Here is a 25,412-nt window from a genome sequence, read left to right as displayed (position 1 = left end):
TCACCCATAGCCGTGCACCATGACCCAATGCCACGGAGATAGCCATAGCCCTGGGTGTCACCCATTAAAGATCTGGATGATGGGGCAGAGCCAGACCTCAGCGAGTCAGCAGATCTCAAGCACAGCTGTTTGAAGAGGTGGATGCCCCAGAGGCTGAGGAAGGGGCTGCAGAAACCCCTGGAGTCCAACCAGGAGCTGTTGAGGGTGCACTGATACATGGACAAAAGATTTGGCAAAGGATGCAGGCGTGAAAGGAAGGAGTACTGCTGGCTTTGATGAGGAGTGTTTGCATGGCACTGCAAAGGGAGTCCCTGTGCTACTGTAGCGTGTAGCTGTATATAATAATATATGGCCAATACATAGGTAAGAACATGTTTAGTGACTACAGGACCGGGTGATGTTCAGGAGCAGAGCATGTCGAAGGGCTGGAGGTGTCTTGGAGGAGGAAAAAGCAGTTGACAAGGATCTGCTGCACAGAAGGCAGGCACAGGCGTGCAGAAGAGCGCATCTGGGACCAAGCTCTGGCAGGAAATGTAATTGTTATTAAAATGGAGTGCTGTTAATTAACAAAGTGCTGCTAAAAAGTCCCCAGCCAGTCGCATGCTGCAAATATATCCTGTGCCAAGAACACGAAGGAAAACCACTTACCCTCTATGGATTGCTAACGTTTTCCAGATAGGTCTTTGAACTGGCAAATATTTCCTGGTTATTTATTCACTGGAGGAGCCCAGTGAGGGTGGGCTGGTTCAACACCCCATGGTGAAAGCATCCCTTGAGTACAAGAGGTGTCACACAGGGTGACAGTGGTGTTTATTCAGCCCTGCCCTCACTGCACGTCCCCTTGTGCCACTACAGGATACACAGCTAGGAGAGGTGAGATCACTGGGGCGAAGGGAAAGCAGAAGGGTTTTGTGTCATCCATGGGAGACGAGAGTCCTGGATGGTGAGGGGGATACTACAGATCCTAAGAGGATGGGTATCAAACAGGATTCTGCCTGCTGCTTTGGCCAACAGCCTGTACCAGCATGGGTTGCGTTGGCCATTGTATGGCCATTTGCCATGCACGGAGCCAATGAGCTTTGGAGAACCTGTTTGACATATCTGAGCACTGCGTTGGCCATCCCTCATGAGCTGCCCTAAACCAGGATGTGAGTGTGGTGGGAATGACTCACCAGCACCGAGTTGTTGGCGATAGTGACGGCACTGCAGCCGGCGTAGCAGGGAGAGATGTACTCCATGCCATCAGAGCCACAGATGGGGTTGTAGGCCTTCTTGGGGCAGTTACATTGGATGCTGCACTCCGAGGCGTAGAGGCCAAATTCAGAGCTACAATAGAAAGGAAATACTATAGCACGGCACGGAACATAATTCATATGCGCCTTATACAGAAAATACACTGCGTTTATATGGGGTTAGGAATGGAACACTGGTTGCTTAATGCTAAACCTCACCAAAGAGGAGTAACACATAGAAATTCCATAATAAACCCCCAGTGCCTGGGAAGAGCATTCATCAATGGTCCAATGCATTGCCCACTTCCTTCATGTTGTGTTCCCAGCCCTAAATGTGGGGTCTTGGGCCTTTGTGACCCACAGGAACTGCTTTGGGGCCCGCTGTGACCACAGGAAGGTGAATGGGTCAGCATACAATGGGTCAGCATACAGAAATTGGGATGGAGGCTTTGGGGCAGACAGCATGGGCAAGGAGACACGGCAGTCCCAGTACTGGTCTCTGGCTGTTATCCTCCCTGTGAGCAACACACCGTGCTTCCCAAGATGAAACTTTATTCTTGTGCTCTTTGTGCCAAAAAATACTCCTCCCCCCCCCCCACCTCCGCGTTCTCTCAAGTTTCACAACCAGTCAATGAAGCTGGCGTGCGTAAGGACGCGGCAGACTCAGAGTTTTATATGCAAAAGCATGAATTCCTTGCTTTGTTTTAAGGGAATAAACACAATTCTGGGTGTCCTGTTCAAGTCCCAGCCCAGCCCCAAAGCGTGTCCCCAACGAGCCCCCCGTCCCACTCAGCTGCACACCTCTCTCTGTAGGTGACGCCGGCGACCTTCTGCGTGGGGCAGCCGAGGAAGACAAGGGGGAAGGCAAGGATGAGGCAGAGCAGCATGCCGAGGACGCACATGGCACTGCATTGCTTCAGGGACATCTGGAACCTCTTCAGGATGGCACCGCCGACCACGATACCAACCATCGCCCCCGGGATGTTCACAGAACCTGGGGAAAGGCAGATCCCACGGCTTGGTGTCTGGCCTCCAAACCAGCGGGTTTTGTGGTTGTGCTGGGGGTGGGGATGGACTCAGAGACCTTGGAGGTCTTTTCCAACCTTTACAGCTCTGCAGCTCTAGGATTCTATTTAATTCCTGCATAACGAAGCCATTGATATAGCCGTGTGCCCGTTTCTGTTGTCATCATGACAAAGCTGTGAAGGTTTCCACGACAGACTTTGGGGTTTTGAAAATCCCAGCTTATAAAGGGACACTGAAGAAGTGCAGTGTGTTTAATTCATCACAGGATCAGCAAGGAGGTTACCTTCAGCCCATAAATACCCCATAAATACCTGAGGAAGGGAGGGATATTCGACTACAGAGAGCTTTCTGTTCCAACAGGAAAAGGAGAAGCAAGGTTTAGCAGCTGGGAGTGAAAGGTGAAGAAATCCACATGAGAAATACCCCACATATCTTTAATGCCAAGGGTACACCAAGGCTGGGCACAACCCAGTAGGGCACATCAGCAGAGAGCACCATCATTTCACCATTTAACCTTCCTATCTGCTTCCTTCCCTCTCATTTTTACTGCATTCAATGAGAGAACAATGAGTTGTTCTCCTCACCTTGGTTTTCAAGGAGGAGCTCAGAATCTGGCAAGTCCCCACGCACGACAGCAACACTCACCAATGATCATGTTGGCAAAGGAGGCTGTGAGGGAGAACTGTCTCTCCAGGAACTTCCCCATGAAGGTGGCTAAGCCAGCAACCATGGCCGAGAGGTTGACCTGAGCCAACACCACCAGCAGGTAGACGGGGTGGCGAAGATTCCTCAGCAGGACCACAGGGAAATCTGGAAGGAGAAAGGGAAGCCTGCTGCGTACAGAAGGGAACAGCAAAATATCACACGTAGAAAATAGCACGGCTTTGAATTTCCCCCAAGTTTTGGGCATGATTTTGACAACCCTGCCTTCAGCAATGGGCTTGGAGCTGGACGACCTTTGAGGTCCCTTCCAACCCAAGCCGTTGTGTGATCCCATGGGAATTCCTGTGCAGGATTAACAGCTCAGGAGTGGTGAGGAGTGCCAAAGATTTCCCTCATGTAAGGGCGCAATGAGCGCTTTCAGGGTTTATCATCTCAGAGATACGTTATGCGGTGGGTTGGATGTAAAGAAGTCGGGTCAAACATCAGTGGATGCACACACGTCCCAAGGAAACACAGCCTCACTTCCTTCCCCTGAAGCTTTCTGGCACGGCTTCCTCTGAAACAAGCATGAAAAACATCTGGGAGGTCATTAAGTGTTAATTTGTTTGTTTGCTGTGGTCGGAGCCCCCTGCAGTGTCCTTTCTGTTTCGGTAATAGAGATGCTTCTCTATTATTATCATTACTTTCAATGGTTAGGATGCAGTTTTCTGAATCACAGGCAAAAAAACAACAACGCCAGCAGATTCCCCCGAGGCCAAACTCTTGGTACTTGAGCAAAGACATCCTGAAGGGACACTGACACCCACCCGCTGCAGACCTCCAGCCTGGAGCTGCTCCTCCCCCATGCACAGCCCTCATTCTGCTCATGCCTTTGCTTTGCAGCATGCAAACAAAGGGCACGCATAAAGGCAACTTCCAGACAAACAGCAGATGAGCTTCCCAGATGAGGGCTGTGAAAGCCAATATGTTGGAGCAGAGATAAGGAATTAACGGGGAGGATTAATGCGAGGGCCTTGCTGTAAATTAATGGCGTTAATTCCCAGCAGCTCACAAACATGGGGACAATCTTTCTATCTGCTCCAGCAGAGGCCACAGCAGGGAGAACCATCTGCCAGGAGCTGCCCCAAGCTGTGCATTCACTTCTGTTGTTTTTCGTCCTAAAAAAAAGTCACATGAAGAGCAAAAAGACCTCTACGGTCTTTTTGGATGCAAGAGGGTGACCCAGATGCAAAGGGAAAGCTCGCCTCCATGGGAGCATTCCTTCCGAGCTCAACATTCTGCTCCCAGGGTGGTGCAAACAGATGGAGATACTGGGGCCAAAGAGGGGCTCTAGAGAGGGTCCAAAGAGTACAAGGTCCACGAGACAAGGGCAGTGGGCAGGTGGGGATGAGCCAACAGTGGGATCTGGTCATCTTGGAGGTCGTTTCCAACCCTCATGATTCCAGGAGAGGGCAACGGTGGAGATGGGTTGGGGTTGGAATGGATGGTTTTGAAGGTTCTCTTCCAGCCTTTGTGGTTCTATGAGAGTGGGGAGTGTTGGGGACGGGCTGGTGGTTGGACAGTCTTACAGCTCCAGGCTGCCAGATACTAAAAACGTGTGGAATAAAGTCCTAAAAAAAAACCCACAACCCTTTAAAATCATTATTAAAAACAGCAAAACTTGAAACCATCTTTAGGCATCACCGAGAAACCAACAGGTCACGAGCCCCGGGTTTTAATTGCTTTGGAGATCACCTTTCATGGATTAATTCCCGGATTGTGCAGCAGCAGCTGAGCATCCTCCCAGGTGCTTTCAGCAGAAGGCTGGAAATTAGCAATGGAAATTAGCAATGGAAATGACTTCTAGCTCACTGCATCCTGCTTTCCTGCGGGCAGATCCGAAGGCTGTGAATGGAGCATAGTACAAGGAGCAGGGAGCAACCCAAAGTCACCCAGCACATCTGTGCAGGAGCCAGGATCGCTCCCCGTAGCAATCTGGCTTTCCTCATTTTGAATAGCTCTGGTGATCGGAGCCTGCAGGCTTCTCCAGGAGTTGACCTCATTGTTTGGAAAGGTCCCCAGTGCTTTGCCTGAGTGTTTGTCCCATACTCAGCCCCATCCTGTTATTGAGACTGTAGATGGGAAAGCTCTTCCTGTCCTTGAAGTGCAGCCCTTGGGGCTCTCAAACTGCTTCTCATTCCTCACCTCATACAGACCCGAAGCCCAGAGGCTGACAGAGAAATTGAGAACGCAAAGAATCTCATCTATGGGCTCGAGCTTATCCTCACTTTGAAGCTTTCATAGGGAAGTCCTGGGGTGGAGGTCAGAAACGGTCCGCCGTGATCTCAGTTCGATCCAATTCCTGATGGGATCTTGATGCTTTCCTTCATCCCACCCCACACAGGACGCCCATAGCCATCAGTGTGGCCACCTGCAGGAACACGACCTGCAGAAATACACAGGGCTTCCTGTGCCCACCCGGTACCCTTTGGGATGCTGATGGACCACCAAGAAGTCCACGTCCAAACCACATCTTGGCAATGACCATCTCCATCCAGCAGCATGTAGATGAGTTGGCTTCTAACTAATTAACTTCTAACTTCTTTTGGCCCCATTACCACCTACCATCCATTTTCTGGATCTAGAAGGGGTCTTGTGGGTGCAAGGATGGCACTGTAGGCTGGCACAGGACAGCACTGCAGCCCCATTTCTGTAAGCAGGTGGTATATATTGAGCTGGTAGGGCTGAGATCAGAGAATCACAGCAACATTAAGGTTGGAAAAGATCTCCAAGGTCACCAAGTCCAACCTCCAGACGTCTGAGTGAGGCCCAGGCTTTGCCATTGCTGGCTTTACTAAACCTTGCTCATCCCAGCAAGGTCGCTCTCCTGGCCAAAACTGAGACTTAGGGGATAAACTCCTGGCAATAATGGATTTATTATCACAGCCCTGATGCAAACCCCATGCAGAGGCCGGGAACTTCTTCCTCTCCCCTCGCAGGCACGGGGAGCTCATTTTTACTCGTTTTTCAGGGGCAGAGAGCAGAGCATCAGTGTGAAAATCCCATCTGAATGCCATAAATCTGCTCCCACGCCGCAGCTCCCAGCAGTGCTGTGCTGGGTGAATGGTTTGCTAAATGACGGCGCAGTGAAGTCAGCGGGGGAACAGCCCCCAGGCTGGCTCCTATAGCTCAGCACTGGGCTGCAAGTGAGCGCTGTAAAAGAGCAGAATGAAAAGCTGCCCACACTCGCCTGGCTGTGCCTGCCCTGTGCTGACCTTCGTAGAACAAGAGAGCTTCCAATAAACCAAAGGGATAATACTTAGGAAATTGACATGGGTTGGCTGCACCGGGACACTTTTCTTAAGTAATTGCCCAAAAACCAAATATTTATTTCAAACAAACCTGACCCGTAGCCTCAAAAGACCCAAGCCCAGCTGATTCCCTTCCATTCTGAGTGCATCCCTAAGCCCACTGACTTCCAAACGAGCTCGTTGCACTGGATTAATTTCAGCCTGCGCAGACATGCAGCTGGTTTTAATTGCTCAGACCCCGGCTGCAGCCATCCCCTGCAGGACAAGCAGGGTGGCCTGGCTGTCACATTGTCACCAGGTTTGATGGACGGGGTCTGAGGAGGTTTTTGGGGCAGGATTGCAATCACTTGGAAGCTGAGCAGTAGCAGATGGTTGCATCCAAGCTGCAAACCCTGCTCTAACAGGGCTTCCCTCCCCCTTCCTGTGGCTCTGCTGTGGGTTTACCCCCTCTTTCTTGCTAGATTTGGGTTGTGATGAAGGGTTTGGGCTCCACTTGGCTTCCATTTCCATTGACCAGATGAGTCATGAAGCCAAGCAGTGCCGAGTGCTCGCACTCCAGACTATGAGATGGTGCTGAGCCCCTTCCATACGGTGCTTGAATCAGCACAGCAAGGAGGAAAGCTGTGAATTGAAGTTAAGCCAGCAGGATGGCTGCTCTGCATCCTGAGGGCTGAGCATGAGGAGGAACCCCCCTCTTTCCTATTAGCATTGCGAGGATGGATGAATGGGGCGCTGCCCATTGCCAGAATGGGTGGACGTGCAAGCAGAGAGGACATAGAATCACAGAATGATTTAGGTTGGAAAAGACCTCCCAGCTCACCCAGTCCGACCATCAGTCTAGCCTACTACCAAACCACATCCCTTAGTGCCATGTCCACCTGTCTTTTTGATACCTCCATGGATGGGGACACCACTGCCACACCAGACACCTGTTCCAGTGCTCAAAGCCATGAGGGATCTCCTTAAGATGCTGATGGACCAGCAAGAGGCCGAGGTCCAATGCAAGTCTTCTTTCCCATGCACTCAACTCCATCCCTCAGACCACTGATATAAACAAAGCAGGAGGATGCACAGACTTACATCTGATGAACTGGAGTAGGGAGAGGTTTTGCACCTGCTCAGACCTCGACGTGAGCTGGCGGAGCACATCCTTGCTCTTCTTGCTGCTGATCTCCTTCCCACTCATCACCTGGGGACAGATGAGAGTTGATCACCGTCAACGTTCCCACCCAGCTCACCCCTCCCACAGCTGTGCTGAAGGAAGAAGGGGAAATCTCCCTTTGGGATCACAGTCTGGGGGAGGCAGAGGGCGGCTCACCCTCCTCGCAGATGGAGCTTGAGATGCTCTGCACCCTGCCAGCAAATCCTGCCATCAGGATGAGAGCATCCACGCAGATATCTGCATTGCAGGGCTAAGAGCCATATTTTTCCCCCTTTTCCCCATAGGACTGGGTCGTATTTCTTAAATATCCATGGGCACACAAACCCAAGAAACGACGCACCCAGACCACTGGGCAAGGTCTACCTAAATGAGGCGAAGGGAGCTCTCATTTGGGATGGAGGATGTGAATTTCTCCAGCTTTGGATGGAAGGTGAAAGGTGAGCATTTCTCCAGTTTCCGGATGGAGGATGAGCATTTCTCCTTAGTGGAAATGGAGATGGGGACACAGGGGCAACAGTGGGGATGTGCCAAGGGCTCTGGGTTGGGCTGTGCAGCTGCAGACCCCTCACCTCTCTCAGCCTCTTTCCGCTGTTCTGGATTATGGGAATCCCAGATGAATTCTAGCAACTCTGCTCTCTTCTGGTGTGTTAATAGGTTTTCCCCCTGAAGAACAGCAGCACGGAAGGGATATCCTTTCTCTCCATGGAAGGGACCTCCATTCTAGGGATCAACACAGCTGGATGGGTCTGGGTCTCGGTGCTTACAGCCCTAATTTAGTGTCAGTTGGTGGTTACAGCTCTGTAGGGATGGGATCCACACCCTGCCTGTCCTTCTGCCACTACTTCAGAGCACAGAGAAAGAGGAGAGGTGGAACACGGGGTCCTTGGATCACCCCAGCTCCATCCCGACCCCCTTAGGAGCCGTTTAAGAGCAGCAACATCCCTGCACATCATCCTGCACCAGCAATAGGGAGGCTGAGGGAGAGCAGGGTTTTTTGGATGCACATCCAGTGCCCCATTCTGCAGGCTTTTTACTCATGGGATGGGGGCATGAATTAGGCGAGGAGCGCTGCTACAAAAGCAGAACATTGAGACAGAGCTCAGGGGGGGTGTTGTTTGATGGAAAACCACAGCCAGCAGCCCTGGGAGCCACGTCTGACATCCCACATCAGCTAATGTGAGTCAGACAAATGAGTTCATCCGATGGAAATTGGATGTTCTACGTTCCCTAAAAGAGCTGGATGGTTTGTTGGCTGAAATGAGCTCTTTCTTTTTTTTTTCCCTTTGAAAGCACGACATTAAACACTGGAAAGGTCACGACGTCCCGTGCTGCAAATGCCACCGTCTCTTCTGAAGAGTCTCCGCACAGCAGCAGTGGGATCTGTGCAGCTCATTCTCCACCGTGCCATTGGTAGAGCACAGAGATTGACCCAGTCATCTCACATGCACAGATAGAAATGCAGTTCCTCCCGCTTTTCCATCAGGACCAGACAGGCAGGAGCAAAAACTGAAGCGCTTTCCAAACATGAATTCAAAGTGTTGCTCACTGCAGCTTTCCCAGCTGACAGCTGCTGTTGTTTCAGACTGGGAACAGCATGCAGGGCTGCACACCCAGAGCCAAATCCGCATCCCCAGTCCTCAGCATCCCCCCATTCTCTGTGCAAGCACGATGGCTCTGTGTGCATCATCCTACAAGGAGCAAAGCCTCGGAGGAGAACGCAAGCTGCATTGGCTCAGATTCACAATATATACCTGCAGGGGGAAATGCATTCCTGAAGGGTGAAGCAGGAAAACTGGGAAGCAAGCAGATTGGGAGCAGGTCCTGCCTGCTGCGGGGATTTCAGCGTTGCATCATGCATTGGCACGCTGACATCACTGGATGAAACAACACGGGTTGGTGGCTCGGCGCTTCTGTTGCCAAATGAAAACAACCCAATGTGGGAAATGTTGTTGGCTCCATGCTCTGTATTTTTTAGGGTTGTCCCTTAGAGGGCTCTATGGATGGGGCTCCCGTTGCATCCTTTTCTTTTGCAACGGGGTTTTGTTTAATGCTGTCGGGCTTCCTGGGATGGTGAAGGGGGCAGTTGGATTTTGAGGGGTCTTGGTTGAGTTCCCCAAAGAAGCACCAGCAAAATCATAGGCTCATGGACTCGATGAGGATGGGAAAGACCTCCAAGATCCCCCAAGCTCTACCCACCCCACCACGCCACAGTGCCCCCCACATCCCTCAGTGCCACATCCCCACTGCTCTGGAACATCCCCAGGGATGGTGACCCCCCTCCTGCTCTCTGGGCAGCTGTGCCAGTGCCCAATCACTCTTTTGGAGAAGAAAATGTGAGCACGGTGCAAGGTGAGCCCATCACCTCTTGTCCTATTTCCATGCACAGCCATGAACAAATCAGACACAACGGGGCAGGGCTGGGAGCCAGGGGAACGGCAGGACCTGCTTTGCAGGACAGGTGGATGGAGGTGGCTACTGCGGGCTGGTTTCATGCAGATATACCACAGGAAGAAGGGGATGAATGACCTGCTTTGCAACACACGGATTTTCCAAGCTTAATTTGGGATTCCTGGTAGATTTCCCCTCTGGTTGAGCTGAACCTGCTGCTCCAGGCTCAGTGCAAAGCGAGGTCAGCGAACCTATTTAGGTGTTGCACAAACAAAACGTGAAACCTCATTGCCTGGAAAAGCACCCGTTTCCCTCCTGACGAGGTCGTGCCCCTTACAAACACTCCTCTGTGCCTCTTCCAGCAGGTGTGGGTCCCCCTGGGCCCCATTTCCTTGAGTGCTGAAATAGCCACCCCGCAGCCCTGCTCAGGTGGAGCCAGGTGATTATTTTTAGCTGTTCCTGTATTTGACTTTCCATTGGGAAAATCCAGCCACTGAGACCGACCCGTTCCTGTAACGCAGCCACTTCTGCACCACTGCATTCTGCCAACTGGCCTCCGAGTGCTCCCCAGATCACGTCTTCTATTTCCAGGCTGGTGCTTAGAGGTTTTAATGGGGAAGCCCTGGGGGCTCTGGGGAGAAAGATTCCCAACAAACTATTGGATTCCCCAGCTCTTTAACCTTTGGCCACCAGCTGACAGCACAAAAAGGAGCGGACCATTGAAAGTTCCCCATGGGTTATTTTTCCTTTCTCTGTGCCCTGGAAGCACACCATGTAACTGCTGGATAAACGTGGGAGGATTTGGATACGTGTGGACAATTCGTCCCGAGAGAGAAATGGGAGAAGTTATTTTTCACTTCCTCTCCATTGCACGAGGTCCCTGGGACACAGAAGGACAAGTCACTGCCATCCCACAGCATGGGCCCTGGGAAGTTCCCTGCTGCTCTGTCTGCAGGATGTTGTCCTATGTTTGCCAGTTCCCATCCCATGGCGTGAGCTATGGTTGAGATCATAGAACCATAAAATGGCCCAGGTGGAAAAGACCTTCAAGATCATTGAGTCCAACCTCAACCTAACCGTACTACCCCAATCCTCTGCTACATCATCCAGCCATGAGATGGATGGGTTTAACCATGGGAGAAAGGAGGTGACATCCCAAAACTCTGCTCTGCCACGTAGGTCTGCTGCCTTGGTGTTCCCCTTTGCCATCAAGCATCTCCTCAAACAGTCCAGGGGTGAATTATAGGAAACGGGATGCATCTCACCCAGGGACAAAGCAGGAATCCCAGCAGATGCTCTTTGGGGGCCAACACAGAGCCATTGCACTGCTGCATGTCCTGAGAGCTCCTACACTTCCTACCCCTCCAGCCCTCCCATGAAATGCCCCACAAAATCCATTGCAAAGGAATGAATCCACTGGCCACCCCTGTCCTCTCCCTCCTATCTTTGGTGGCACGGTTCCTTTCGTGTTCGTGCTTCCTTACAGCCCTGATGTTGCACTTCTCCAAGCTGATGCACCTCATGTGGGGCTTTGGGATGAAGAAGGACCCAACACGAAAGAAGTTTTGTCCCAGTCATCTCTTCTGGTTTGCACACATTGTCCCTCCAATGGATGGGCGACACTGGGATGGGGGCTGACAAGGGAAGGAACACAGTGGCCTGCTCTCCCTCTTCAGCAACACCAGCGTTTAAATAAGCAATGGGAATCCATTATGCCAGAAGGAGAACAGCAGATACTCCAGGTTCATCTCCATGTGGTGCAGCCATGGAAGGAGCAAGAATGACGACACGAGGAAGAACTGAGGATGGAGAGGTGGGGAAGTGCCAGCCCTGCTGCAGTGAGCTGCGCTGGGAGAACCAGAAGTCAGGATGGTTGGGAAAAGAAGGATCCTTGGGTTGGAAGGTCCTCCACACAGTGCAGAACAAGGTTAGCGCTTCCTCTTTTGCTTCAGGTGCTGGGAGGGCACCTTTTCCCCTTTCAGGCCCAGGATGGATGGCACAGCACTGAGCCAGGAACTGGAAGATGCTCGAGGCCTGGGACAGCATTCAAGTGGAATGACTGGAATGAAACTGGTCTTGACTGGAAGGAGTTTGTCCACAAAAGGACTTTTCTTCTCATCTTTGGCACGAGATGGTGACATCTTAATGGCTTTGCTGTGGTTGCCCCTCCAGTTGAGTTATTCAGGATGCTAGAAATGAGTTTCAAAGCGGAGGACCAAGAAAAGCTCGGATGGAGTGACTGACTCATGAAATAAAGATCAAAAGAGTGAACTCTCATTAGTGTTAACACAGAGTGTCAGAGTCCTTCCAGGAACTTCAAAGGAAGAAGCTGTAAAGATGAAACGTGGCTGTAGAATGAAAATCCTTCGTCCCTCTTGGCCAACAGGACTGAGACATCGGGTGTCTGTGGGGTGATGCCCATTGTCGGGGGGTGGGGGGTGCTGTGGTCTGGAGGGACCACCAGGAGCTCAAATGAGGGGTACGAAGCGAGCTGGGAGAAAGCAAAATGAAGGCAGAAGGACTCCCCATTGCCCCACAGAGCTGCAGAGCTTCTGGGAACCCAACAGGGGCAGAACACAACGTCCCCAAAAAGCCCGGCTGGTCCAACTGGTGACACCTCACAAGGCAGGAGGTGCCCAGATCTCTTGGAGAATCTCTCGTTGATGTGGGATTTGCAGAGAAAGCAAGAACTGTTCTGCACCAGCTGGTGCCCCTGCTTGTTTAGACACGTGTTAGCGTCCTGAGATGCAATCTCTGTGAGAGGCAGCCAGACAGGCTGCAGCACGACCGCGACATTGAGAAGAATGTGATTTCACCAACCTAGCACCTCTGTGGGACTCCAGCAGACAAAAGCGTTTCCAGCCTTCCCGCGTCACAGCTCCTCTATAAGAACAACCTGCTCTGAGTTCCTCTCTGCCATGGCCAGGAAGCCAGGACACACAGCCCAGCACTCGCCAGGGATCCCAAGAGGTTGAGACCCCGCTGGCAAACACTGAGGTGTGAGCAAAGCTGGGTGCTGCGACCCCGCATGCAAGTGATGCTGGAAAACTGGGGTTTAGCAAGTGGAAATGAGACAAACTACCCACCAGCCTCAGTATTGCAAACACAGCTAGGGCACTTCTAAAGAAAGCTGGGGATGCATTGTTCCACTGTTGGTATTCCCTATGAATCAGGATTGACTTCCTCATCAGATATGGGAAACGTGGGCCAGCAGGAACAGCTGCCGGCAGCTCCCTAGATGGACAAGGTGGAAGGAGGACCATTCCTTCCCCTGGGATGGGGGGAGTGCAGCTGGGCCAACAGGGTGAGAAAGCAGGGCCTCCATCACACAGGGCTCGCCTGGTTCTCTATCCTCCTGCATAGAAGTGCTGCTTTGGTGCCCCACCATGAAATCATCACATCCACTGGGCTGCTTGCACATGGCTGCGTGTCACTCAGCTGGGCTGTGCTTAGCATAGAGCCTGAGTGGGAACAGCTGATGCTGGAGACAAGACCAAACCACAGCTCACATGGAACCATAGAACCATTTAGACTGGAAAAGTCCACTAATACCATCAAATCCAACCATCAACCCATCCCCACCATCTCCACCCACAGAACCACAGGATCGTTAAGATTGAAAGAGACCTCCAAATCCATCAAGTCCAACCCCATGATACTTCACGGTATCACGAAGGTTGGAAAAGACCTCTAAGACCATGAAGTCCAATTGCTGACCCACCCCCACCATGCCCATACACCACATCCTTCCTTGAGGAAGGGACCACCCGCAGCCCCTCTCCTACCTCTTTTGGCATTTCCCGTGGGAAGAAGAAATAAGGCACTGCGGACACGGCCACGAGGCTGGCTGCCACCAGGAAGCCAAGCCACCAAGCACCAACCCACCGTGGGTCTTTGTTGGTCAACTGGACCTCACCTGCAATGCAAACAGATGGGATGGCGTTTAGTCCAAGTCCCACAGGGCACCAAAGGGGTGGTGCTGAGTGACCCTAGGCACCCAAGACAACGGTGTGATCCCTAGAGGAGGTTCCCACCCTGGGGACCATCAGTTCTGGGGTCTGAGCAGCCTGAAGGTACGCTAAGTAAGTGTGCAGCTGGTAATAAATTAGAAGTTGTTGACTCCCTCCTGGGTAGAGAGGCCTTTCAGAGAGATCTCAGTTAACTGGAGGGCTGGGTAGTCACCAATGGCAGGAAGGATTGGGCTGAGTGTTTGGGAAAGGTTCTGCTCCATTGGGCAGCGGGCTGCTGGAGCATCACTGCTCTCAGCCATGGGGTGGGGTGGTGAGGTGCAGGGTCAGGAGCTGAACTGGCTGGTCTTTGTGGGCGCTCTCCCAGTATCTCGGGATATTCCATGGTTCTGTAGAGGAACTGAGTCACCAAAGACCTCCAAGGTCACCTCGTCCACCTTCCACTGACATTTCCCCACCAAACCATGTCCCACAGTGCAATGTCCAACATGGTTCGTGCTGTTTCCAATCACAGAACAGTTTGGCTTGCAGGGGACACTTCAGGGTCATCCAGCTCCAACTCTGTGCTGTGGGTTGGACTGTCACCCACCCAACCATGTTGCCCAGGGCCCCATCTCAGCTCATTCCTCAGCAATGGGGATGGATGGGGATGGCTGGCTGAGCAGGTCTTCCCTCACCCACCTCCAGCCACTTTATCGATGTCGACGTAGAAACGCAGCATCCCAGAGCCCAGCATGAAGCCCACCCCCGGCCCAACCACGGTCAAGGAGAACAGGATGCCTGCAGGGAAGAGAGCAGAGAGGGGCTCAGCCCCGTGCGAAGGGGATGTGGGGGCAGGAGGAGGCTCCCACCACACCTGCCCCCACTGTGGGCTGTTTCCCAGCAGCTCTATCCTGTTGAGATCTACCCTATCTATGTGGATAACAACCCCATGCTTTCCAGGCTCCTTTTGCAGGAATGGTTTTACAAGACTCGGATGTTTCCTTGCTACTTTTCTCCAGCCTCCTAAGCAAGCTGAAATTACCACAGGGAACCAGATGTGCCCTTTGACATCAGAAACTGAAGCTGTACCAGGGACTGTTGACATAGTCGTGCCGTGTGCATTCATTTGCAATGCCAGAGTTTACTGCCCGTCCTTTGCAGGGTGAAGGTGATAACAGTTATAAGCAAACCCTTGTAGGTGAATTGCTGCTGAAGGTTCCACTCCCATTCTTTTAAAGAAGTTCCAAAGGTCTGGAGTAATGTTTAGAACCACAGAAGGGTTTGAGTTGGAAGGGAACCTTAAAGGCCATGCGGCCCCACTCTCTGCAGTGCACAGGGACAGCCACAGCTCCATCAGTGCTCAGATCCCCATTCAGCTCGACCTTGGGTGTCTCCAGAGATGGGTTATCCATTTGGTATTGTACTTCCAGAGAGCACTGACCTGCTTATGAGCCATCCTTGCAGGCCCATCCAGCTCAAAATACAGATAATAGATACCAAAGTTTTGGAAGAACCTGCGTGGACCATCTCATCCCATCCCACCACCATGAGACAGACAGTTCTCATATGCATCTGCCTCCACTCATACACTGACAGGTGCTTGCCCACCCTCTAGATGGTTGATCCTGCAGTTCCAGCTTCCTTTCATTTTCCCCACACCTAAAAAGAATCCCAACCTCTCCCCTAAATCAAGTTTTCCAGCACACCTGGTCTGTCCGCTCTTGCTACAGAGGGTTAATTCTGTTTTCCCCTCTTTCCACCACAGCCCCAGCCTTACCCAAGTAGAGGGGGGAGTTCCTCTCGCTGGCAAAGTCATCGATGTAGGAGATCCCAAAGGGTTGGATGGGGACGCCGCCGATGCCCAGCAGCACCTGGGCAATGAACATGACGAGGAGGACCTCGTGGTTCTCCCTGGCAGCGTGGGGGGCACAGATGGAGTCACTGAGGTTCCCCAAAGAGCCCATCCCCTCGGGTTGGCACAGGTCGGTGGTGTTGCTGAACACACCTGTGGGGACAAGAGAGGGTCTGAGGGCTGGTCAGGAGAAAGGAAAAGAGCATCAAGGGTGAACTGGGCTGGAAGGGGCCTTAATGATCATCTACTTCTAATCTCCCTGCGGTGGGCAGGAAAAACAAATATCATCATATCATAGAATGATAGAATGACCTGGGTTGCAAAGGCCCACAGTGCTCATCCAGCTCCAACCCCCTGCTATGTGCAGGGTCACCAACCAGCAGCCCAGGCTGCCCAGAGCCACATCCAGCCTGGCCTTGAATGCCTGCAGGGATGGGGCATCCACAGCCTCCTTGGGCAACCTGAATAAGACCATAGGGGAGGTGTTTATTACACTGTGTTTATCGTTATACCTCAAATCACCTGCAAATCCACGTGCTTAACACAGAGTCACCTGTACCACCACTCCAGAAGGAGTGGTTAATTGCTATCCAACCACCATTTACACCTGACCCCTGTGTGCTGCTGTGAATTATTCACCTATTCCATCTTCCTTTGGTGCCCATAACTGAACAAACCAGCTGCTCTCTGACAAGCCAGAGGAAAGGCCTTCATTGGAGGCTCCTATAGGATTTGCTGGAGCTTTGTGACAGGACTTCATAGAATGGATTTGGAAGGGACCCATGAAGCTCACCTTCTTTCAGGAAGAAAATTCCCAGTTCCACCCAGACCCAGTTCTCCATGAACAAGATATATGTGCCTGTTTCTCACAAGGTGTTGACCTTTAGATGGGGTCTAGAACCCCAAAGAGCCCCTCTGAGATGGCTCAGCTGCACATGGGCAGGAAGGGAGATGCCCCACGAGCAGGAGATGGGCGTGCAGCTGCTGCTCACCCACTGCAGACTTCACCCCCTCTGCCACCCTTGCTCCTTCCCACAGCTTCTCCAATCTCCTCCCCATAAAAAGCTTCAGGGGTCAATGTGCACGCCGTGCCTTATCTCAGGTAGAAAAATGAAAGTAAAGGAACCGCTGATGTGGGTGAGGGTGCAGCTGATGGGAAAGTTGGCTCCTGTGATACAAATGAGGTCGTCTTGGTGCAGCTCACAGAAGATGGGAGCCCTGATGTCTGGAGAAGACCTTCCTGCTGCCTGGCTGCAGCATGGAGCTGCAAGGGACAAAGGGAACCAAACTTCATGCCCATCCTCCTGCCCTTCCCTCTGGCTCCAGCCTACAAGCTGCCTCCTGGTTCTGCTTCCCCGTGGGCAGCTGTTGCCATTGGACACTGAAATGGTCTCATTGCTTCATCAAAGCTCATCTTGCAGCTGCTGACACCTCAAAAGGAGATCGTTTCCTTCCTCTATCCCAAAAGGCATCAAGTAAGTTCCTAGAGTACCTACTGGCAACAGACCGGTCGTACTCATAGGGTCCTGTGATGAAGTGAGGGAGGGACATGAGGAACCCAGCCAAGGAGACGAGGATGGCACCGCAGCCGATGAAGCGTGGCCGGTGCACGCGGCTCCCGAAGTAGCTGATGAAGACAATCAGCAGCGTGTTGCCCACCTGCAGCAGGACACAAAGCAAGAGGACTCAGAAATGCCAGTAGAGGAGCATGGGGGGAGCGTGGCATGGATGGGAGAAGTGAGCAGGGCTCACCTCGTTGAAGGACGCGAGCAGCCCCGATGTCTTGCTGGAGAGGCCGTAGCGTTTCTCGATGGTTGAGATGGAGCTCTTCAGGTAACTGGAGACCAGGAGCTGGGAGAGCTGCAGCAGCCCGTGGCAGAACACAAAGAACTGCCGACACAAAAAGAGAGCATTACTGTGAGCTGCAGAGCTGCAACTAAAGCGCTTGTGCAGCTCCTACACTAAGGCATGGTCATGGAACACAACCTGGTCAGTATGGGCTCATGGAGCACAAACTGGTCAGTATGGGTTCATGGAACACAAACTGGTCAGTACGGGCTCATGGAACACAAACTGGCCAGTATGGGCTCATGGAACACAAACTGGTCAGTATGGGCTCATGGAACACAAACTGGTCAATATGAGCTCATGGAACACAAACTGGCCAGTATGGGCTCATGGAACACAACCTGGTCAGTGTGGGCTCATGGAACACAAACTGGTCAATAGGGGCTCATGGAACACAACCTGGTCAGTATGGGCTCATGGAACACAAACCGGTCAGTATGGGCTCATGGAACACAAACCGGTCAGTATGGGCTCATGGATCACAAACTGGTCAGTACGGGCTCATGGAACACAAACTGGTCAATATGGGCTCATGGATCACAAACTGGTCAGTACGGGCTCATGGAACACAAACTGGTCAGTATGGGCTCATGGAACACAAACTGGTCAGTATGGGCTCATGGATCACAAACTGGTCAGTACGGGCTCATGGAACACAAACTGGTCAATATGGGCTCATGGAACACAAACTGGTCAATAGGGGCTCATGGAACACAAACTGGTCAGTATGGGCTCATGGAACACAAACTGGTCAGTACGGGCTCATGGAACACAAACTGGTCAGTATGGGCTCATGGAACACAAACTGGTCAGTATGGGCTCATGGAACACAAACTGGTCAGTACGGGCTCATGGAACACAAACTGGTCAATAGGGGCTCATGGAACACAAACTGGTCAGTATGGGCTCATGGAACACAAACTGGTCAGTATGGGCTCATGGAACACAAACTGGCCAGTATGGGCTCATGAAAGGCAGGTCATGCTTGGCCAACATCACCTCCTATGACTGCAATGATGCAGACCTTGTGGGGAGCAGCTGAGGGAACTGGGATGGTTTAGTCTGGAGAAGAGGAGGCTCAGGGGAGGCCTCACTTTCCTGTTGAAAGGAAGTTGCAGTGAGGTGGGGGTCAGCCTCTTCTCCCGGGTAACAGTGACAGGACAGAGGAGGCGGCCTTCCTTAAGCTGCACCAGGGGAGGTTTAGGTTGGATACCCCATAGAGTGGCGATGCGTTGGCACAGCTGCCCAGGGAGGTGGTGGGGTGGCCATCCCTGGAGGTGTTCAGGAACCATGGGGATGTGGCATTGAGGGATGTGGTCACTGGGCACTGTGGGGGGTGGCTTGGGCTTGGGGATCTGAGAGGTCTTCTCCAGCTCCAATGGCTCTATGAGATGTTATCTCTGCTCCTGCCAGCAGTGGTTTTCTGAAGTTCAGTCTCCACCATTAAGTAGTTCTCTACCCAAAATGACCAGAGTGTTAATGCTTGTAAGGAGAGTGCAGTTTCTTCAGCAGATAAATGGCTTTGGATCAACAAATCCCTTCACTTGGGCTGCTGTTCAATTGCATTGGCCTTGACCTGAGGTCCACAGCAGCAGTTGTGCAACCCTCCCACACTCAGCCAGCTTGATCTCAGCAGCCACCCTGATGCTGGAAAGGAGATCCTGGATGGGAATGAGCCCTTCCAAACATGACAACCAGCAGCTCCTCTAGAGAAAGTCAGGAGGAGGTCAGGGAAGGGAATTCACTTCTCCAGTTTCCCCAGTATTTTGTTAGTAATAATTTAGCTGTTGCTAAGATTTAGATGCAAAGGATGTTCTCTTCTGTTGGGAAATGGGACGGCTCTTCTTCATTTCCAGAAGGAAAGCTTGTCAAAGACTGCCAGCATCCCAGAACAAACCCCTGGCCCCATCTCCTCCCAGCTGTGGGGTATAGCTGTGATTTGTGCATGGCTGCCCCAATAAACTCATGCCTGAGGGCAGCATCCATCCTTCAGCTCCACAGAATCTCCATCAAAGAATGAACCATCCCAGGAGGGATGGAGTCTCCCTTCACCCACATCTCTGCACACACTTCAGTAAAGGGAGGGAGGTGATGGCCAATCTCTTTATCCGCTTCCATGTGTCTCACCACGTCCTTTCCTGGTCTCCAAATGAGTTCAAACCACCTCAGTAGCCTGAGGAGCACCAGGGTGTGGGTGCCATGCATTACCATCTCCCCCAATCCAACTTGCTGGTCTGTGATTGCAATGGAAGTGGGCTGAGGGCAATCTGTGGGGACAGTGTCATGGCAAAAGCAGCCAGCAGTCGTCCTGCCAAGTGCCCCAAGCACCCACAACAAGGGGGTTTCAACCAAAGCAAAAGGAACTTCAACACAAACGGGGGGTTTCTAAAAACAACGCAGGGGGATTTCACAAAATAAGGGAGTTTCAACCCAAACAAGGGGGGGGAGGGGTTCAACCGGAACAGTGGGATTTCACCAAAAATAAAGGGGGTTCAAGAAAAACAAGAGAGTTCATTCTAAAAGAAGGGGGGATTTCAGCCCGCACAGGAGAGCTTCACCAAAAGCAAGAAGGCTTCACCAAAAACAAAGGGGCTTCACCAAAAACAAAGGGGTTTTCACCCCAAATGGGGATAGTCTCCAGACCTCAAATTCCTCGGGATGAAAAACATCTCCCTGGGATTTCCCAGTGATGGAGAGGAATGGGAGAACAATACCCTGAACTGGAAGAAGGATCCCAGGGAGGGAACAGGAGCCGTGGGAGGTCTGCAATGATGCAACCTCTGCAGGAGCCATTGGGGAGAAGCAAAGGGAAGGAAACTCAGCACAGCTTCCTGAGATGGAGATATCGATAGCGGAAGGACAGCTTTGGTCTTTCATTGAACATTCTGACCTCTTGTCTTCATCACGTGTACCCGGTGACAGACCTTCGTGAAACGACTATTGGTGATCAAAGGTTGGAAAGCAAGGAGCAAGTAAACACGAAGACTTCTGAGGTGATTGTAAGCCAACGAGTTATGGGGGGGGGGGGGAGGGAAAACATGGCAGAAAAACTCCATTATTGGCAAAATATGGAAGAACTTCTGCACTTCCCATCCCCCACAGCGGCGACTGGCTTTCCTTGGGCAGCCAAGCAGGAGGCCTTGCAAACAAAGCTCTGCGAGGCCACGTCTCCTCCTTGTGCTCCCCAGGGGATCATTGCCCTGACCACAGGGCGCCGTTAGGCTGAGGGTAGTGAACAAATAAACAGTATCGTAGTGAACAAATAAACAGGGTGTGGGTAATTGCTGGTGTCCGATTCCCACTTTGCACCACTGCAGTTTTTGCCCCAGCACCGTGTCCGCCATGGGGTTCCAAAGAGGACTCCAGTGAGGTCCCACTGGTCTGCCTCTTCCCTATGGGACCATCAGGGCTGGACACGTGAGGATGCAGATGATACCTCATAGCTTTCTCAGCTAGGGCAGGGAGATAGGATTGAATCAGAGCCTCTGTCTCATCCTTCTGTGCCATTCAGTTATTTTAGACCATGACTTGGGACCTGTGGGATAAACTGGCCTGGGTCAGATGGGCATCGTGACAATGAGGTCTGAACCCTCTAAATTTATTGTTTCAGGAGCTCGGGGAGACCCATTAATTTAATGTATATTACATCTGGCTGAGAGGCAACCCTCCTGCAGCCTAAATCCATCCTCAGAAGTGGCCCCATCAGCCCGTGGCACCACAGCTCCTCCTGCACTGAGCATCTCCCCCATCCGCAATGCAGGCTGAATCATGGAACCATTAGGCTCACAGTGCTGGGTTCACAACATCACAGAATCATTAAGGTTGGAAAAGACCTCCGAGATCACTAAGTCCAACCCCAACCCTTTCCCATCTTGCCCACTCATGGAGTCATTAAGGTCGGAGAAGGTTATTAAGATCAAGTCCAGCCCATCGGTTGGGGAGAAGACCACTGGGATAGGAGGGGGGTCTGCAAGCATGAGCCCCTGGTGCCTGACAGCTGGACAGAAGCAACTCCAAAGGCAGCTTCCTGGTATCTCCCCCCATTAAGGGCCAAGCCACACTCACATCCCCTCCCTTATGAATTGGCAGTGTGCTAACGACTCGGAAACTCCAAGCGAGCTCTTACGTAGGCAGAAGAGGAAGGAAGGGAGAGGCTTTGTAATGTAATTTTTATAAGCATTTGATGCCTCCCAGATGCCTTCTCTGCAGGAAACACCTTGGAGGAGGCAGGACCTGAAGGCAAACACTCTCCCGGAAGCTCAGAGAGAGGCAGAGCAAGATGGGATCCCATCAGGGATCTGTGCACAGAGCTGGGCCACCACCACATCCAGCACTGGAGAGGGACAGACTGTATCCAGGACATCTGCACAGAGCAAAGGGGAACACCTCTGCTATGAGGTTGGCTCTAGGTGATGGGTTGGGGCTGGATGATCTTTGTGCTTCGTTCCAATCTAAGTTATTCTGGGATCTGTGTCTCTCAAGGAGTCCTTCTCCTGGTCTGTACTCATACCTGGGACTGCTCCCTACCCAACACCTGCTCTTGGCTTTGTTGAACCCCTGTTGGCTCTTGTGTGCCCACTTTTCAAGCATGCCCGGGTCTGTCTGGGTGGCATTTCTTCCTTCTGTTGTGTCACTGCACAACTCAGCTCGGCGTCATCTGCAAACTGCTGAGGGTGTGTTTGATCCCACCGTCAGCATCACTGATAAAGGTGCTGAAGAACACCGATCCCAAAGCAGACCCCCGGGGGACATCACTTGTCACCGCCTCCACCCGGACATAGAACCATGGACCACAACCCTCTCACAACCACTGTGACCACGCAACCAATTCCTTCTCCACAGAACAGCCCACTCTCCAAACCCATCTCTCTCCAATTTAATGACCATGATGTGGTGCAGGACTGTGCCAAAGGCCTCGCACAAGTCCAGGTAGGCAACATCAGTTGCCTTTCCTTTGTCCACCACTGCCACCCTTCCATCATAGAAGACCACCGGATGGATCAGGCACCAGATTGTCCTCCCTCCCACAGGAGGAGCAGGGAGCAAACTTCTCAGCAGTGCTTCTCTGCAGTCAAAGGCACCTGGAGAAACTCAGTGTTTTCTCTTTATATTTCTGAAAGGCGCCACAGGAACTTTGCAGTTCCTTCTCTGCAAAGCCTTGCATCGCGTTGGCACAGCGTGAGTGCTCTCTATACGGGGGAATATAGAAATACAGCCAACTCTAGACAGGCAGCAAAATGTAGAACTGGGGGGGTTGAACAGCAATAGCTTCCCTTTCAATGGCTTGGGAACAAAAAGAAGACTCTCACAAAGCTTCTATTATGTTTTCCAGTTTGATTGCAGCCCGTTGAATGGAACTGGGTGTAAGGCTCCAGCACCAATTCAAATGACTGGTAATGGAGGTGTGGGGGAAGGACAGCTCTGGTTTGCTTTTCAAGCAAGGCACAGAGGAAAAGACATCAAGGGCTGAATCCAGGGTCAGGTACAACATGGAAAGGTGGGCAGTCAGTGCATTCAGGCCTTTGCCAGAGTGTTGGAGCCACGATGGACTTCAACGAAAGCATCAGCAGGCTTGACTTTATCTACCTTGACGTTATCTATCCCAACGTTATCTATCTTGACATTATCTATTCCAATGTTATCTGTGCAGAGGTTATCTGTCCTGACTCACTGCAGGAATTACTGTCAGATATCTTTATGAGTTCATGGCCCATCAGCCCACGGAACGCTCCCCAGGAGGACAGCTTGAGTTAGGCCTCTCCGTCCCCTTTGGACACACAGCAATTAGTTGTCATGGCCCCATATGTGCGTGCTGATAGAAAATTGCATTCCTTGGCCATTTCAAATGCACGGATTGCACTGTGCGAACGTTCCGTGTCTGTGGAAGAGCTGTTCAAGCACTGCTCTAGAAGTTATCTCCGTAAGGAAGTCATCTACTCATTTAGAAACTGGGCAGGGTGACGGAACTTCTTGAAAACCAAACGAAAATAAAACAAGGTTTGGGGGAAACATCATGTGCTGAGTACAGTTGTTGACTTGGAGACAGGCGAACCCAGCTGTGCCATAGGGGTGAGGAGAAGCCCTTCAGCCATTCAGGGTGGGACAAAGAACTGGAAGAGGTGCTGCTCTCCCTGCTCATGCCTGGTTGTGGCTTTGGTGAGGTTGGTCCAGTAACCACGAAGGATCAGGCACTGGAACAGGTTGCCCAAGGAGGCTGTGGATGCCCCATCCCTGCAGGCATTCAAGGCCAGGCTGGATGTGGCTCTGGGCAGCCTGGGCTGCTGGTTGGTAACCCTGCACACAGCAGGGGGTTGGAGCTGGATGAGCACTGTGGTCCATCTCAACCCAGGTCATTCTATCATTCTATGATTCCTCCCTGCTCATCTTTCCAGGCAGAAATCCAGCTTGTGGTATCTATGAGGAACATGGGTACCTCCTCTCCCCATTCCCACCCAAATCCCTCACTTTCAGCCCTCCTTGGAGTGGGCTCCAAACACCTCCTGGTATAATTCCAGCACATACCATCAGTTTGAAAGCTGCCTACGTCCAACCTGCAGCTCCCCAAGAGTCTCCTGAGCACCTGCCCTGCTGGATGTCTCACTCAGCCAAATGGATGCTGGTTCTCCCCATAGACCTGTGCTGACTTTGCACCCCGGTGGCTTTCATTGCTGGAGTTTCAAACCACTTTAAAATATCTTTGCAAGGGAAAATCAATGGGGTTTTATATTTAAAGATGTTCGTGCTGGAATGTGATAAACTAGAACTGCAGGGACAGGAAAGAGGGTTTGGAGGAAGCTCAGGTCCTGTGCCTCCAGCTCATGCATTTGTGGTGACCCGCTGCCTATGTGCCTCTGAAATCATTTTGTGGCCTGCAGGGTGAAACTCACCCACATTTGTAAAGAAGAAAAACCCACAAACCTAAACAAATATTCCTCACTACAGTGACAGAGAAATCTCACACCTTGAACACTGGGGTCTTTTTCCTTGCAGCCTGGTGAGACTCTGATACTGACTCCCAGCTACGCTGCTGGTAACATTAAATCATCTTTAATCGAGGGCACATGAGAGCCCTGAGCCCATCAGGACGTTGTATTTCTAGAGGGCTTTGGAGCAGCACGGTCTGTATGGCTGTCCTCACCAAGCCACCACCAACTTCGCTAAGTCAATGGAAGCATCTCCCATCCTGTTCTCCATTTATTCACCCCAGTCCCTCATTGCTGGTCCTCTCTATTTATCCACCCCAGACCCTCATCGCTGGTCCTCTCCCTTTCTTCACAAGGTAATGCTGGGATGGATAATGTCAGGATAGACAACATCCCCTTCTCTTTGTTTAAGGAGCGTCTTGAAAGCTGATCCTCACAAGCTCAATGACGCGCTCCATTGAATGGAGGAATTGCTGCCCAGCTGCTGTTTGGCTTTGGTTTCTCTTTGGGCACGTGAGAAAAGAGCACGAAACTCCCAAGCTTTGTAGAACAGAAGGTGGAAATACGAGCCGACGCCTGCTGAGCACTCGGTTTCTTCCTGCAAGACTGCAGTCGGTGCTGATTTGCAACGTTTTCTGCCCAATTTGCAGACGTTTCTTATCTCTGTTTATGCCTTTTTCCCTTCTGAACGTGGCTGCACTGTCCGTTGCCTTCTCCAACAGAACCTTCACCAGTGGTCCCTTGTGGCTACCACATTTCTTCCTAGCTTTGAGAAGGAACCTTCCAGCTGGCTTTCCCAAGGCTCAGCCCTATGGGTGCTCCAGGACAGAGCAAACCTCCCACAGACACTGACTTCTGGAGATCCTCAAAGGGGTTTGACATGGCCCATGAGGCTGGTTGTCTGCACTGTGCCCAGCGGAGCTCCTAAGGGAGATGTGGAGGAACCATCTCCTTGTGGGCATGGGACAGCCCAAATACCCAACAGCAAAACACAGAGCTGTCTGAATCCACATAAGGGCCAATGCAGGGCGGGTGTCCTGAGCCATTGCTTGGGAATAAACGCACACAGCAGCAGGGT

The 25,412-nt window shown here is 51.8% G+C and overlaps 1 protein-coding gene across 1 annotated transcript in view; it reads right to left on the bottom strand.

Moving 5' to 3' along the window:
• The window catches only part of SLCO2B1 (solute carrier organic anion transporter family member 2B1), a 38,393-nt gene that overhangs the window by 4,209 nt on the left and 8,772 nt on the right, over positions 1-25,412 (bottom strand). Inside the window, 9 exon segments of the mRNA XM_072340790.1 lie at positions 1,173-1,326; positions 2,034-2,226; positions 2,904-3,068; positions 7,292-7,400; positions 13,547-13,677; positions 14,411-14,509; positions 15,489-15,716; positions 17,060-17,222; positions 17,316-17,453. Coding sequence (XP_072196891.1) covers positions 1,173-1,326; positions 2,034-2,226; positions 2,904-3,068; positions 7,292-7,400; positions 13,547-13,677; positions 14,411-14,509; positions 15,489-15,716; positions 17,060-17,222; positions 17,316-17,453 — 1,380 coding nt within the window.

This window comes from Excalfactoria chinensis, chromosome 1 (genome assembly GCF_039878825.1).
Source record: "Excalfactoria chinensis isolate bCotChi1 chromosome 1, bCotChi1.hap2, whole genome shotgun sequence".
NCBI lineage: Eukaryota > Metazoa > Chordata > Aves > Galliformes > Phasianidae > Excalfactoria > Excalfactoria chinensis.
Note: the sequence above shows the minus strand (reverse complement) of the source record. Positions and strands in the feature narration are given on the sequence as shown.